General features: G+C 37.8%; 1 protein-coding gene across 2 annotated transcripts in view; it reads left to right on the top strand.

The window, feature by feature from the left end:
• The window catches only part of EXD2 (exonuclease 3'-5' domain containing 2), a 51678-nt gene that overhangs the window by 7023 nt on the left and 28021 nt on the right, over positions 1-16634 (top strand). Inside the window, exon 2 of one of the 2 annotated variants that reach the window (XM_008573712.1) lies at positions 6658-7034. The exons of the other annotated variant lie outside the window; for it this stretch is intronic. Coding sequence (XP_008571934.1) covers positions 6705-7034 — 330 coding nt within the window. The 5' untranslated portion in view covers positions 6658-6704. The remainder of the gene's footprint in view (positions 1-6657; positions 7035-16634) is intronic. 2 annotated transcript variants of the gene reach the window in all.

Below are 16634 nucleotides of genomic sequence, written 5' to 3'. Positions count from 1 at the left end.
CTCTTCCTACCATTTGTCTTTTTTTTTTTTGTCTTTTTCCGTGTCCGGCAACGGATCGCAACCCTCAGTGTTGCCCCCGTACCGGACCGGGGACCGGCAACGGGATCGCAACCCCCGGCGCTGCTCCCGCGCCTCGCTCAGCCAGTGAGCGGGAACCGGTCTGTATGTGGGATCCGAACCCTCGGGCGGGAGCGCCGCCGCGCTTCCCAAGCAGCACACTATCCAGTGCGCCACCGGGCCGGCCCGGTCAACTTAATTTTAATGATATATTTTATTTAGCCCAGTATATTCAAACATTATTTCAGTATAAATATAAAAAATTGATATGGAATTCATAGAGATAAAAAGTGTAATATAACTTACCAGGAATTAGGAGAAGGGGAGAATGGGAAGTTATTGTTTAATTACAGAGTTTCTGTTGTGGTTGATGAAGTAGTTCTGGAAATGCATGGTGGTGATGGTTGCATGACAATGTGAATTTACTTAATGCCACTGAATTGTGTACTTGAAAATGGCTAAAGTGGTAAAAGTTATGTTATGCATATTTTACCACAATTTTTAAAAAGTAATCTTAAAAGCTCAGTATGGAAATTATCAATAAGATATTTTTACATTCTTTTTTTGTAGGAAGTCTTCAAAATTTGGTATACGTTTTACACTTACAGAACATCTTAAATTTGCTTTAACTTTTCACCTATACCATGATGCTACATGCCCTTTATATCCTTGTACATGCTGTTGCCTCTCCCTAGAGTGTCCTTCCCCTACTCCTTGTAGACCTGGAGAACTCTTGCACATGTTTTAATGCCAATCTCAGATCTCTTTCAGCTAGTTTCTAGTAGCCACATTAAAAATATAAAAAGAAATAGGGTGAACTTAATTTTAATATATTTTATTTAGTCCCATATGTTCAAAACATTATTTCAACATAAATATAAAAAATCAATATGGAATTCATAGAGATAGTTAGGAAGTATAATAGAGGTTACCGGGCCGGCCCGGTGGCGCACTGCTACAGTGCGCCGCTTGGGAGCGCGGTGGCGCTCCCGCCGAGGGTTCGGATCCCACATACAGACCGGCCGCTCACTGGCTGAGCGAGGGGCGGGCGCAGCACCGAGGGTTGCGATCCCGTTGCCGGTCCCAGTCCAGTACGGGCGCGACACTGAGGGTTGCGGTCCATTGCCGGACACGGGAAAAAAAAAAAAAAAAAAGACAATAGAGGTTACCAGGAATTAGGTAATAATACTCCAGTCTTTCTTCTTTGCCATTCCCGTACTTGTATGCACTTCGGTTGTTGGTGTTACCTCACTGCATTGCAGCTTGTTCATTACATGTATTTCTCCTTTGCTAAATCCTGAATTTTCTGAAGGCAGGTTGTGCCTTTTAACTCTTTACCCAGCGTCTAGCACAATGTCTTGCTTATTGCTGGTGCTGTATACATGTTTGCTGAATGAATCCTTTGGCTGGGGGTAAAATCTCACAAAACCTCTCCATGTAGAAATGAATTAATAAAAGCACATGTTAGGAGATGTTATTTTCTTTGAAAACAAAGATTTACTTTTGAATATAAAAGTTCAAGTTGAGAGAGAAGGCACAGTCAAGATACAGATTGGTCTCAGTGGATGAAATATTTGGCTGAAAAAAGATGAAATTTAGAAGAAAGAAATGTAAATGTTTGGATTTAAGTGCAAAGTATAAATTACAAATGTATAAACTGGGGAGTTCGATTTGGTATTAATGAATTTTTTTTTTTTTAAAGATGACCGGTAAGGGGATCCCAAACCTTGACTTGGTGTTGTCAGTACCACACTCTCCCAAGTGAGAAACCAGCCATCCCTATACTGGGATCCGAACCCGTGGCCCTGGTGCTATCAGTACCACACTCTCCCGAGTGAGCCACAGGCTGGCCCTTGGTATTAATGAACTTTAATTTACCACAAGCTTTATATGACTCAACAATGTGATTCTATTACTAAAAAATGTATAATTTTGTACAACATTAATAAAATATAGAGTCTAGATACAGGCAAATAATAGTATCACTGTAGTCTGCGTCAGTTAGACCATTTCTCAAATTTTTTTTTTTTTCTTTTTTTTTTTGGTGGCTGGCTAGTACCAGGATCAAACCCTGGACCTTGGTGTTACAGCATCACACTCTAACCAACTGAAAGTCTCTAGTATTGAATATAGACCTGGAAGAAGTACATTGACAGAGTTGGAGCTGTGCAGAAGGCCCTAGCCAGGATGGGCAAGAAGTTTATAAGCTAGGTCACAGGAAGACTATTAAGGGAGTTAGAGCTGTCATCACATATTTGACAGGCTCTCAGGAGGGAGTAAACACTTTTGTCATTTCGGAGGCTGACTGTCAAAGAAAGCAATTTCTGTGTAAGTGACTTTTATAGAACGCAAGGACTTTTCAACAAAATCTGACTCTTTAGGTGATGAACTGTGTTACTAGAAGTATTCAGGCAGAGACCAGGTCATGATCTGTCAGGAATACCATGGAAAGGATTCTTGAATTGGTTGGGAGCTGAGTACTCCTAAATTTTATTTAAAAATTTTTTTTTCTGGCAGCTGGCCTGTACAGGGATCTGAGCCCTTGACCTTGGTGTTATCAACACCATGTTCTTCCACATGAGCCACCATCCAACCCAACTCCTAAATTTTAACTCTATGATTCTTTGTTTTCCTTTAATAGAAGTTCTGTGGTTTATAAAATCACTGTGATATTAATAGCTAACATTTATTGAACCCTAATGGGCTAGCAAATATGCTAAGTGAATTGTATTGATGATCTTACTTAAGACTCACAATAATGGTACAAGGTAGGTACTATTTTTTCCCATTTCACAGATGAGGAAACTGAGGCTTACAGAATTTCATCAAATTGCCCAAGTTCATCTAGCTATCAAGTGGCAGAGGCTGGATTTGAACCCAGGCTGTTTGACTCTAGAGCTCATGTTATTATTATGCTACTTTCTGAACACTTTTATCATAATCATTTAATTTATTAAAATATGATTTATTCCCAGAATATTATCATATGTCTTGTCAAGGGTGATATTAACATTGCTTAACTCTTAAGAGCACCATTAAAAAAAAACTTATATTCTTCTCATTATGAGTACTGTATATACATACTTGTATAGAATTTGTTTTTGTTTTGGCGGCTGCCCTCTACAGGGATCTGAACCCTTGATCTTGGTGTTATAACACCATGCTCTAATTGACTGAGCTAACTGGACAGCCTCATATAGAATTTGAAAAATAAAAATTGTTTGTAATTCTCCTACCCTTAGGTAACTGTCAATAGTTTTTTTTTTTTTAAAGATGAGTTACATATAATACCTCAAATTGAGTTTTTTTCATTCAATAGATATTTATTTATTTATTTACTTATTTTTAAAAAGGTGACCGGTAAGAGGATCTTAACTCTTGACTTGGTGTTGTCAGCACCATACTCTCCCAAGTGAGCTACGGGCTGGCCCTAATAAATATTTATTGAGTGTTATCAACTCTGCTAGTCACTGAAGATATGGTGTTGAAGAAGCCCATTAAGGTCCCTTTTCTCATGGGGTTTACATTCTAGTGGGAAAGACAGTAAATGAACCAACAGTCATTTACTTATCAGTCAAGCCAACGGGAAAAATCAGAAATATCCCTGAATTTTGACAAATGCATACACCTGTGTAACCCAAGCCTCTATTAAGATGTGGAACTTTACCACCATTCCAGAAAGTTCCCTCATGCCTTGAAATGATCTACTCTAGAATTTGGCATGATTGGCTCCTTTCTGTCACTCAGAACTCAGCTTAAATGTCTCTTTCTTCCCTGTACCGCTTCTCCCCCAGAAGCAACTGTTCAGATTTTTTTCCACCATAGAGTATTTTTAGCTATTCTAGAACTTTATATAAATAGAACCATACAGTATCCCTTTTGTATTTGGCTTCTTTCACCCAGCCTAAAGTTATTTGAGATTCATCTATGTTGCATGTGTTGGTTCATTCCTTTTTATTGCTGAGCACTATTTCATTGTATTACCACCTGGGCTGTTTCTAGTTTTTGGTTATTACGAATAAAGCTGCTGTGAACATTCTTATACAAGTCTTTTTGTGGACAGATTTAATTTATCCAGCTCGGGATTTAGAGAACAGTACTAAATCTGACCTCCTTCATACATCTAAATCTTTATTATGTGGATATTGGAGTTTCTCAGTCTATTCCCATGTGTCTGCTCTGTTGTGTTTTGTCTTTATCTCTCTGCTACATTCTGGTGACTTTCTCAGATTTTTTTCTTCAGTTCATTAACTCTCTCTCTGTATGTTTGATCTGTGGTTTAATCTGTCTAATGGGTATTGAGTTTTTTAAAAATTGTTTATTTATTTTTTTGACAGCTGTCCAGTAAGGGCATCTGAACCCTTGACCTTGGTGTTACAAGATGGCACTTAAAGAAAAATTTAATAAATATTTTTCTTATATAGAATTTATACTTTTTTGGTTTTTTGCCTGTTTATGTTTTAGATATTAGTTTCCTTGATATCTCTGAATATTCTTAAAGTCCCTTTTAGATCTCAGGTATGGAAATTTCTGTTTGATGGTTCTTTGAACTATTTTTATTGACTTTAGGGCTTTGTTTTGTTTTGGTTCATTTATGAGCCCTCTTCTAGGGACTGATCTTCCATGAAAGTCCTGCATGTTTTCTACATGGTAGAAACATATATAAGGGTACTTCATATATATATGAGGATACTTCAAAAAAGTTCATGGAAAGATTTGTATTATCTTTCAATTCTATTTTTCCACAAACTTTTTGAAGTACGTGTGTGTGTGTGTGTGTGTGTGTATAAATAGAAATATATAACATTTTTATGATTGACTCTGCCTGGTTCCAACAGAGTTCAATTCTGAACTAGTTTTTTTTTAGTTTCTTGGCTCAGGGTTTCTTTTTGTAACAAGAATGTGGGCTTGGGCCCTATAACTGCCGAAAGTGCAGGCTTGAGGGTCTGTCCTCCCATGAGGGACTCTGTTCATACGCTCAACCTGGGGCAGGTGCCTTGCCTGGGCCACAGTGAGTGGATAATTTCAGGTCCCTGATTGTGGACAGGGCAGCACTTTTTGGATTCCAACTGTGTCCTGGGCCTGTGGCCTCGACTACTGTCCCTGGCTTGGTGATGTATCCCAGTGCTGGAACTGATTTTGGACAGTTTAGGTTTTAGGCCAGAGTCCAGCACCCAGACTGGTTTTTTTGGCTGGCAAAGTATTTAAAAAATTGTAAATATATTGCTAACATTTAAAATGGTGACACTTCTTGTAAAATTTGGATACCTAGCTTCTTTTGAGTAAGCAAAGTGTCTGCCCACATTGGGGCTTCTTCCTGCATGGGATCAGTCAACTTGTGCCAAATGGTTGCTGCTCCATGTTATCTCCATGTCTCTGAGGCCAAGGGACACTTAGGACTTATTGTCACACGTTTACTGTTGTTTTTTTAATAGCAAAGAAATAGTACTGTATACTCGTTTATTGTCACACGTTTACTGTTGTTTTTTTAATAGCAAAGAAATAGTACTGTATACTCGTTTATTGTCACACGTTTACTGTTGTTTTTTTAATAGCAAAGAAATAGTACTGTATACTCGTTTATTGTCACACGTTTACTGTTGTTTTTTTAATAGCAAAGAAATAGTACTGTATACTCGTTTCACTCCCAAAAGTGGGAAAACAAAAGATACATGGAGAAAGCAATGTTATAAGAAAAATGGAAAAGGGATTATTTTGTGGCTTGCTTCATTTATTTACATTAAGCTGCCTGGCCCTGTGGACATTCCAGTTTGCAGCCTCCTTCTGGGCATGTTCTACCCATTTCTTTTTCTTTTCTAATCTCTTCCTCTCTTGTACTGCCCTGCCTTACCCTGCAATAACTGAGTCTGTTTCTATGGAGAACTACTGAGACTTGTGGAGCAATAAAAAAGTGTTTACTCAAGCCTGTTTCCTTCACTCCCCCTGCTGCTCACTCCTTACAGAAAAGTAAAAAAAATCTCCCCACCAAGTTACTGATGATTAAGATTTTATTTTTTAATTGAGAAGCAAAAGCTTTCATTCAACTGTTAGATTAAAGGTTTATTTATTTATTTATTTTTAATTTATTTTTTTTTAAAGATGACCGGTAAGGGGATCTTAACCCTTGACCTGGTGTTGTCAGCACCACGCTCTCCCAAGTGTGCTAACCGGCCATCCCTATATAGGGATCCGAACTCATGGCCTTGGTGTTATCAGCACCACACTCTTCCAAGTGAGCCACGGGTTGGCCCTAGATTAAAGGTTGAAAATGCAGACTTTTTGAAAAAATTCATTCACTAATAAATCAGCAGTTGGAAATGAGAGTCTAGGTAATTCTGTTTTGATTGATATGATTTTGTATTAATAAGAGAGCCCTGGGCAACAGTCAGAGGGCAGGGGGATTTTCTGGGTCAAGGTTGGAGATGGAGATGGAAGTATAGAGAGTACAAAAATGAAAAAGTAAAATACTGCTGTTTCATGTGGACATTTTTGGCAGATGTTTTACTTTGTGGGCACAGGGACCATTTTTTAGGGGGAAACATGTTTACATACAGGTTTATATTCTGTATATAAATATATTTTTGCCATTTTGTTTTGCAGATTGTGGGTCTAGTGATATGCTTTCCTAAACAGTAGAAAAGTTGAAGATGTCTAGACAGAACTTAGTGGCTTTGACAGTGACCACCCTTCTGGGTGTGGCTGTGGGGGGGTTTGTACTGTGGAAAGGCATCCAGCGCCGAAGGAATAAGATGAGCCATGTGACCCAGCAGCAGCAGCAGAGAGTGCCAGGCTGTAGAGAGCAACCTCCTCCTGAAGAGGACCAGCTGCACTCCAGTGCCCCCAGAGTCTCGTGGGAGGAGAGAATCCTCAAAGCAAAGGTGGTGATGGTGTCTCAGGAGGCAGAGTGGGATCAAATCGAGCCCTTGCTTAGGAGTGAATTAGAAGATTTTCCAGTTCTTGGAATCGACTGTGAGTGGGTAAGTTAAAAAGCAAAAATTAAAAAAAGAATCTCTTCTGCTTTTCCAACTAGGGACCGTGGATGGTGAAGTAGATAATAAGAGAAAAGGAGAATTAGCTTGTTCTCAACTTGCTCGTAAGTAGATTTTAGCCAAAAGTAAGTAGATTTTAGCTGCTGCTCTTCTCAGGATAGGGGAATGTTTACAATCATGGATTCTGGAGTCAGACAGACCTGCGTGAGTTCCATTTTCACCACTTAGCATTCTGTGAACTTGGGCAAGCTATTTAGCCCCTCTGAGTCTCAGTTTACTTGTTTGTACTAGGGATGTAATAATACCTATCTACAATGGTTTTTTTAAGGATTCAAATAGATAACCCCTAAAAAGACTTCAGCACAGTTTTAGCATATACTAAGTACTCCTTAAATATTAGCTACTATTATTTTTAATAGCATTTTTGTAAGGGTGCCATGGAGAAGTTCAGGTCTCTTTAAGTGGGAATTATTACTCAAATTAGGATTTAAAAGATAACAGTTAACACTTGAAATATTATTTATTCTAGGCCATGCACTACACTGTTTTGATTGCATCCTCTCATTTTATTTATTTTTTATTTTTTTATTTTTATTTTTTTCCTTTTTGTCATTTTTCATGACCAGCAACGGATCGCAACCCTCAGTGTCGCGCCCGTACTGGACCGGGACCAGCAACGGGATCGCAACCCTTGGTGTTGCACCGTACCTCGCTCAGCCAGTGAGCAGCCGGTCTGTATGTGGGATCCGAACCCTCGGCGGGAGTGCCACCGCGCTCCCAAGCGGCGCACTGTAGCAGTGGCCACCGGGCCGGCCCCTCATTTTATTTTTTGCAATAATCCTATGTAGGCAGATACTATTGTTATCCTCACTTTACACATAGGAAACAGAGGCTTTAAAAGTTTTAGTTATTTGCCCAAGGCTATGAAGCTAGTAACCAGCATTTGAGCCCAGGGCTTTCTAAACCATCTGGTTAATTTTTCTAATAGCTATTATTTGGAGAGTTGTTACATAGTTGTAGTGAAGATAATATGGTAAACCTATTCTGCTGTCAATCTGATTCACGGTGTGAACTTTAATCTCCTTGAAATAGAAGCTATTACAAAAATACAAATAAATAATTCTTAGTTATTTATATTTTCAACATAACAACTTGCCAAGATTCTCTAATAAATGTCTTCTGAATATTTAGAATATAGCTAATATCCAGGAAATATAATTAAAAGAGGCCCTAAGTAGAATGGCTGCCACAAAATCAGTTCACAGTTTTGTAGGAAAGGCTACTATATGCTAACACAATGATGATCAAGAGGAGAACACCTGATAGGGTGGGAAAACCTTAGTAATCAGCCCTTATACCTCAGCTACAGAGGGTATTTCTTTATATCAGCAATATATATATTTATATTAGTTTATATCAGTGACCTTGGGCCATCAAGAAAAGATTGGGTGCTTTTAGTCTCTTCTGTATAAGAAATTATATAAAATATATATTACATATTTTAGAGATATTTATCTATTTCTATATCATTTTGCAAATATTTACATCAACAATAAAAGACAATATTAGAGTTTAAATGGTGAACTTCAGTGGATTAGGAATATTAACATTTGCCAAACACTTTGATTGTTCCAACTAAGTGAAGCATAACTTCATTAACAATAGGGCAGTCTGAAGAGAATAGTTAATAACAGTAATTGGCTTAATAATAATACATTTTAATTATTATAGCAGAGGCATAGATAAGTTAAAGTGGCAAATACTGTGCTGGCCAGCTACCAAAAGAAAAAAAAGGGTGGCAAATAATCTAAAACTTAATTAATTTTGACCTTCAGTGTGTGTTGAACTCATGCTGGATGCCACATCTCCCTTCTGGTATGACTGCATTTCCTTGATTGCTGTCACACAAAAATGTCATGAAAAAGTGATCCATCCTTGCTCTCTCTGTTCCTTCATTCCTGTTTCTCTTTCATTCATTTTTGTGTGTTTATTTGGTTTTTATTGTTTTTGTTCTTGTTTTATATAGTCAGTATTTGTTTGGATTCACCAAAGAGTTTACTTTTCTCTTTGCTAGTCTTTCTTCACATCTCAGATCTTTTGGAGATCATTTTCCTTAAGATCATTCTTTAGAAGTTCATTTCATTTTTCTTTTTAGAATTTCATTTCTTGAGAGCCCATTAATAATAAACTGTCTTTGTTGTTCTGAAAATGTCTTTATTTTGCTTTTAATCTTGAAAGATTTTTCTCTCGGTATAAAATTGTAGCTTGGCAATTTGTCATTTTCAAGACAGTATTCCATTGTCTTCTGGCTTCCATTGTTGGTGTTGAAGGTAGCTGTCAGTCTATATGTTGATTCTTTGTCAGTAATCTAATTTTTTTTCATACCTCTTTTTAAGATCTCTTTGAGGGCCGGCCCGTGGCTCACTCGGGAGAGTGCGGTGCTGATAACACCAAGGCCCCGGGTTCGGATCCCACATAGGGATGGCCGGTTCGCTCACTGGCTGAGCGTGGTGCTGACAACACCAAGTCAAGGGTTAAGATCCCCTTACCGGTCATCTTTTAAAAAAAAAAAAAAGATCTCTTTGAGTTTGTGGTTTTGAAGATTCACCATGATAAGTCTAGGTGTTCCTTTCTGTATTGCCAGCTTGGGATTCAGGAAGATATCTGAATACAAGGATTAATATTTTTTATCAGTTTAAAAATTCTCTTTGAAGATTGACTTTATTCTTTTTGTTTTTTCCTTCTTTCTTGCTGGAATTTGATCACATATGTTCTAGACTTTTCATGCTATTCTCTTAAATGTCTGGTAATCTCTTATATTTAACATGGATTCATTCTGCACAATTTCTTCAGGTCTCTTTTACAGTTCCTTTTTTCTTTCTTTAGCTTTGTCTAATCTGCTGTTTAACCTGGCCCTTGGATCTTTTTTTTTTTTTAACCTTTTTTATTGTGAAATATAACACATCAAGAAAAGTGCCTAAAATGAAAATAACTAGCTAAATGATTCATCTAAACAGAACAGCTGTGTAACTAGAAACTAGGTCAAGAAACTCAAGATTGGTAGAACCCCAGAAGCTCTTGCAATCATTGTTCCCTCAGTCCCTTTAATGGTTACCGTGACCCTGTTTCATCATATTTACTTTCTTGTTTTCTTTATACTTTTGCTACTTCAGCCTCCCTAAACACTGTAATTTAGTTGTGCCTGTTTTTGAATTTAATATTTAATGTAAATGAAATCAAGTATGTATTCTTTTGTGCCTGGGTTCTTTTTCTTTTTCTTTTTTTTCATTTTATTGTCTCAGCCTCCATTCCTCTTTCTTTTTTTTGAATTAATTTTTAATTTTTATTGAAATGTATTGATTATACATATTTGTGGGGTACAGAGTTATATTTCATGTATATAATGTGTACAATGTGTGATGATCAAATCAGGGTACTAAGCATATTTATCATGGCAAAACTTAATCATTTCCTTGTGATGAGGACATTGATCTCCTCTCTTCTAGCTATTTGATAACATGCAGTAAATTATTGTTCATTATAGATACCTAGCTCAACTATATACGAATAGAACTTATTTTTTCCTATCTAGCTGTTTTGTGTCCATTAACCAGCCTCCCACTATTTTCCCTCTCCCTTCCCCTTTCCAGCCTCTGGCAGCCATAATTCTCTGTCCTTCTGAAAGCTGGACTTATTACTGCCCAGGTTCTTTTGCTAAACATTGTGTTTGTGAGATTTGTCTATGTTGTGTGTGACTATTCTTCATTGCCATATAGTATTCCATTGTGCAAACATACCAGTGATTTATTCATCCATTCTGTTATTGATAGACATTTGGGTCATTTACAGTTTGGGGCTTTTACAAAGAATGCTGCCAATGAATATTTATGTTCATTATTATTGGGCATGGGCATATGTATCTATGAGTGAAATTCTGGGTTACAGAGTATGAGTGTGTGTTTGTGTGTATCTTTAACTTTTATAGATAATGCCAAACTGTTTTCCAAGATGGTTTTTACTAATTTACCCTCCTATGAGTAGCATATGAGTATTCCCATTGTCTCCAACCATTTTCAGAAGTGATTCTAATAATTTAATTTCCCTATATGAAAATTGCCTGTATGAAAATTACACTATATGAAAATTGCCTTTGTCTTATATCCTCATCAACATTTGGCACTGTAATATTTTTAAATTTTAGCCATTCTGATGGGTTTGTAGTAATATTTTATTGCCATTTTAATTTGCATATTCCTGATTACTAATGAGATTGAGCATATTTGTGTGTGTGTGTGTGTGTGTGTGTGTGTGTATTTTATTTTTTTTGATGGCTGGCTAGTACAGGGATCCAAGCCCATGACCTTAGTATTACGAGGCTGTGCTCTAAGCAACTGAGCTAACCAGCCAGCCCAGGAGTTCTTTATATATTCTGGGTGTGAACCCTCTGTGAGTTAAATGTATATTGTAAATGTCTTCTCCCATTCTGTGAATTGCCTTTACAGTTTTCTAATCTTTTCTTTTTATAAAAAGAAGATATATGTAGTATGGTTTATCAGGTCTTTCCCTAACCCTGGTTATGAAGATATTCTCCTGTATTATTTTCTTGGAGTTTTGTTGTTTCAATCTTGCACATTTAGATTTCTGGTCCACCTGAAATTGATTTTTTTGGTGTGTGGTTGTGTATGATTTGAGATAGGGTTAAGTTTTATTTTTTCCCTGTAGGGATAACCAATTGTCCTAGCACTATGAATTGAAAAGATAAACCTTTCCTCACTGCTCTGCAATGCCACTTTACCACAAAACAATTGTCTGTATGAGTAGATCTGTTTCTGGGCTCTCTCGGTCTGTTTTTCTTTTCTTGGACCAATGATCACAAACTGTCTTAATTATTGTTGCTCTAGAATGACTCTGGATATCTGGGACAGGAAGACTTGCCATCATGTTCTTTTTCCACAATATCTTGGATGTTCTTGCATTTCCTTATACATTTTATTTACTTATTTACTTATTTATTTTTATTTTATTTTTTGAGACACATGTGCCTTTATTGGCCAAGGAGGCTACTTGAGGGAGATGAAGCGGGAGGAGTGAGTGGCCCCATGCCTGGCAGTGCTTCATGGGTTTGTAGGTCATGAACTCGCCCAGGTAGTGGCCGGTCATCTCAAGCTTGATTTCCACCGAGTTGAAGGCCTTGCCATTGTAGATGGCCACCATGCTGCCCACCATCTTGGGCAGGATGATCATGTCCTGCAGGTGAGTCCTCATCACACCTGGCTTCTCCTTGGGAGGTGCTTTCTTCTTGACCTTGTGCAGGTGCTTCAACAGTGAACATTGCTTCCACCGAAGGCCACATTTAAGCAGCCCCCCACTGCTGGGCGCTGTACAGTGGCATCAACTGCTCGTAGGACACGTCCAGCACCTGGAAGGTCCGTGGCTTATTCCGCTCCACTTCTGCCATCATGTTGCTTCCTCCCTTGTACATTTTAGAATCAACCGTTCAGGTATACTACAAGAAATTTGTTGGGGTTACATTAGATTGATAGGTCAGTTTATGGAGAATTAACTTGTTTACAATATTGAGTTTTTGAATTTATTTATTTAGATCTTTAATTGCTCTTAATAATGTACTTATACTTTTCTGTGATTTAAAAAATTCTATTGTATATAAAGTTAAAATTTTTGTTTTTCTTTCTGGTACATAGAAATGCAATTGATTTTTATATATTTCTCTTGTATTAAGGAACCTTGCTCAATTCACATTAATTCTAATTACTTGTAGAGGTTTTTGGATTTCTGTGTATGCTATTATATCATCTGTGAAACTGACAGTTTTATTTCTTTCCAGTTCTTATATTTTTTATTTCTTTCCTTGCCTTGCTCTACTGTCTAGGATCACAGTGCAGTGTTCAGTAGATATGGTTATAGTGGGCATCCTTGACTCATTTTCTGTCTCAAAATGACAACTTCTGATATTTTCATGTTGAAGTATGATATCTGCAATAGTATTGTTTGTAGATCCCTTTATCAGATTAAATATGTTCAATTCTATTCTTGGTTTGTTAAGAATTGTTTTTTTAGAAATTATTGTCATTGGGGCTGGCCCGTGGCTCACTCGGTAGAGTGCAGTGTTGATAACACCAAGGCTGTGGGTTCGGATCCCATATAGGGATGGCTGGTTTGCTCACTGGCTGAGCGTGGTGCTGACAACACCAAGCCAAGGGTTGAGATCCCCTCCCGGGTTCGGATCCCACATAGGGATGGCCGGTTCGCTCACTGGCTGAGCGTGGTGCTGACAACACCAAGCCAAGGGTTGAGATCCCCTCCCGGGTTCGGATCCCACATAGGGATGGCCGGTTCGCTCACTGGCTGAGCGTGGTGCTGACAACACCAAGCCAAGGGTTGAGATCCCCTCCCGGGTTCGGATCCCACATAGGGATGGCCGGTTCGCTCACTGGCTGAGCGTGGTGCTGACAACACCAAGCCAAGGGTTGAGATCCCCTTTCCGGTCATATTTAAAAAAAAAAGAAAGAAATTATTGTCCTTGGATTTTATTAAATGCTTTTTTTTTTTTTTTTTTTTAAAGATGACCGGTAAGGGGATCTTAACCCTTGACTTGGTGTTGTCAGCACCACGCTCAGCCAGTGAGCGAACCGGCCATCCCTATGTGGGATCCGAACCCGGGGCCTTGGTGCTATTAGCACCGCACTCTACCGAGTGAGCCACGGGCCGGCCCTTATTAAATGCTTTTTCTGCATTTCTTGAGCTGATGATGTAGCTTTTCTTATTCTGTTATTATAGTGAAATACACACTTCTCCCAACTTCCCCCGAAATATACAATTTTTGAATTCCTGGGATGAATTCAACTTGAGCATGATGTCTTATTCTTTTTATACATTGCTAAATTCATTTTGTTAGTTTTTTAGAGGATTAAAAAAAAACAATGTTCTTGAGCGATTTTGGCCTATAATTTTTCTTTCTTGGAATGACCTTCTCAGGATTTCATAAGAAAGTTATGCTTGTCTGGGCCGGCCCGGTGGCGCAATGGAGAGTGCGCCGCTTGGGAGTGCGGTGGCGCTCCCGCCGAGGGTTTGGATCCCATGTGGAGACCGGTTCCCGCTCACTGGCTGAGCGTGGTGCGAGCGCAATACCGAGGGTTGCGATCCCGTTGCTGTCCCCAGTACGGGCGCGACACCGCGGGTTGCGATCCCATTACCGGTCAGTAAAAAAGACAAAAAGGGAAAAAAAAAAAAAAGAAAGTTATGCTTGTTTCATACAACCAGTTAGGGGTATTTCCTATTTTTGTTTTCACTAGACGCGGTTGTGTAAGATCATCATTCTTTTTTCCTTAAATGTCTGGTTAGAATCTACTGATGAAGCAATGTGGAATTTTCTTTTAAGGGAAGTTTTTGTGTTATGGATACAGTTTCTTTAATAGTTATGGGACTGTTCATATTTTCTATTTTTTCATGTCTTGTTTTTGATAAATTGTATTTTTATCTAAATATGTCTTCTTTCAAATTCTTAAATTATTGGCATAAACTTATTTATGCTGTCCTCTGACAGTTTTTTTTTCTGTTTGATAGATATGTAGGGAGGCCTACTTTTTCATTCCTGGCTTTGCTTATTTGTGCTTCTCTCTTTTTTCCTTGATTATATGTTCCATGGATTTATCAATTTTATTAGTCTTTTCCAAGAGCCAACTTTCGGTTTTCTTGATCTTTTTTAAAAAATTTCTGCCCTTATTTTTATTATTTCTTTCCTTCTACTCTCTTGGGTATAATTTTCTGTTCTTCATTTATTCTTTAACCTACTTTAATCTGATATCTTTCCATACTACTCCACAGAAATTGATCAGGTTGATGGCTTTCTTGTTTTCTAATCCAGTGGACACTTATTTGGATTCATTATTCTAGCTCTCAAAAGTATCTGCTAGTTTCTACACAAGAAAATTTCTTCTTGGCTTTCATGCTTTTACACTTTCCTATCTCCTGTTTTACTGTCCTTTCCTCTATTTCCTTTTTTGATCTCCCTTCTACCTGACATCTAAATATTAGAGAGGCTCAGGCTTCATCTTTTCTGTATCTGCTCTAGGAATTGCAAACTCAGTTGCCTGTAAGGTCCAGACAGGTAATGTAAATGAATGATATAGAGTGATTGTTTGCATTTTCAAATACAGAGGAATATTTTTAGATTCATAAAGAAATATGCTCCCTTTCCACTTTTCATTAAATACAAGGTATCTAGGGACTGTCTTTCATTTTTTTAGTTTTCATAGAGATGTGGATCCTGAAAAATATTTCTTCGTATTAGAAGAACATATGTGTACAATTGTGATGGTAAGTGGAAGATGACAGTTGGCTTTAGTCTCGAAAAGACATTACAGTGAATTAGAGAATTCATGCCTCATATAAATGAGGACACTACTATATAATTCAAGCCATATTGTCCAGTGCTTATTTACTTATTTATTTTTATAATTATACTGTATCTTGTTTTTATTTACAATTTTTTTGGGGGGGTGCATCTGGCTAGTAGGGGGATCCGAACTCATGACCTTATTGTTATAAGGCTGTGCTCTAACCAACTGAGCTACCTGGCCAACTTTATCCAGTGCTTTAAAGAGAAACTTGGAATATAGATTGTTAAAATGTCAACATTACTAATTTAAGAATTCTGGCACAAGTTTTTAAATATGTAGAGAATAATAATAATAAAAATGTTTGTGGTCATTGATTGATGGGTCCATGAGCCACTAGTTTTTGTCCTCTAATCAACATTTTTTTTTCTATGACCTCATCTACTTTTATGGCTTTAAATATCATTGATATGCTGTTGACTCTCAAAGTTAGAGGGCCAGCCTTTTATATCCATCCACCTGCCCCGACATCTCCCCTTAAATGTCTAATAGTCATCTCAAACTTAACATGTTCCTAACAGAACTCTTGATTTTCTTCCCAGACCTTTATTATCCCTAGTCTTCTGCATTTTTAAGATTAAAGTTGGGGAGACATCCTTCTCCCTAAGGGTTGTCTACCAGGATGGTGACATGATTGAAAGTCAGACAAAAATAGGCAGTTATAGTATGTTAAATTTCTTTAACAGTCAAATATATGGAAATTTAAACAAGTGGTTATACAAAGCAGGAAACAACACAGCATGCTACCAAGTAGAGGTATGTGTTTCCAAAACCCTTTGAGTTACCCAAAGTGATGTACAACTGTGGATGAATCACCTGTACCAAATGAGGACTCTGCCATGTTTTAGAAGCTGCGATTGCCGTTCTCCTAAGGGGGTGGGAGTGGAGATGTTAAATACTTTCTGACTCCATGATTCCTGCCTTATATTTTCTGGAGACTCTAGCTACATGCATCCTTGATTAACAGGTGTAATAATTGTTGCAACAAAGATGAAGAGAAGTGGTGGTCATTTTTCCAAGATCATCCTTCTTTGGGTCTGCTTGAAGTTCATTCCTTTTTCCTTACTGTTAACCCCTCCTCTCTCATTTAGGAAGTATTATCAGTGCTAGCTACAAAATATATGTGTGTGTGTGTGTGTGTGTGTGTGTGTGTATATATATATATATATAT

This window comes from Galeopterus variegatus, unplaced genomic scaffold (genome assembly GCF_000696425.1).
Source record: "Galeopterus variegatus unplaced genomic scaffold, G_variegatus-3.0.2 Scaffold958, whole genome shotgun sequence".
NCBI lineage: Eukaryota > Metazoa > Chordata > Mammalia > Dermoptera > Cynocephalidae > Galeopterus > Galeopterus variegatus.
The sequence above is the reverse complement of the archived record's forward strand: the minus strand, read 5'-3'. Positions and strand labels throughout refer to the sequence as shown.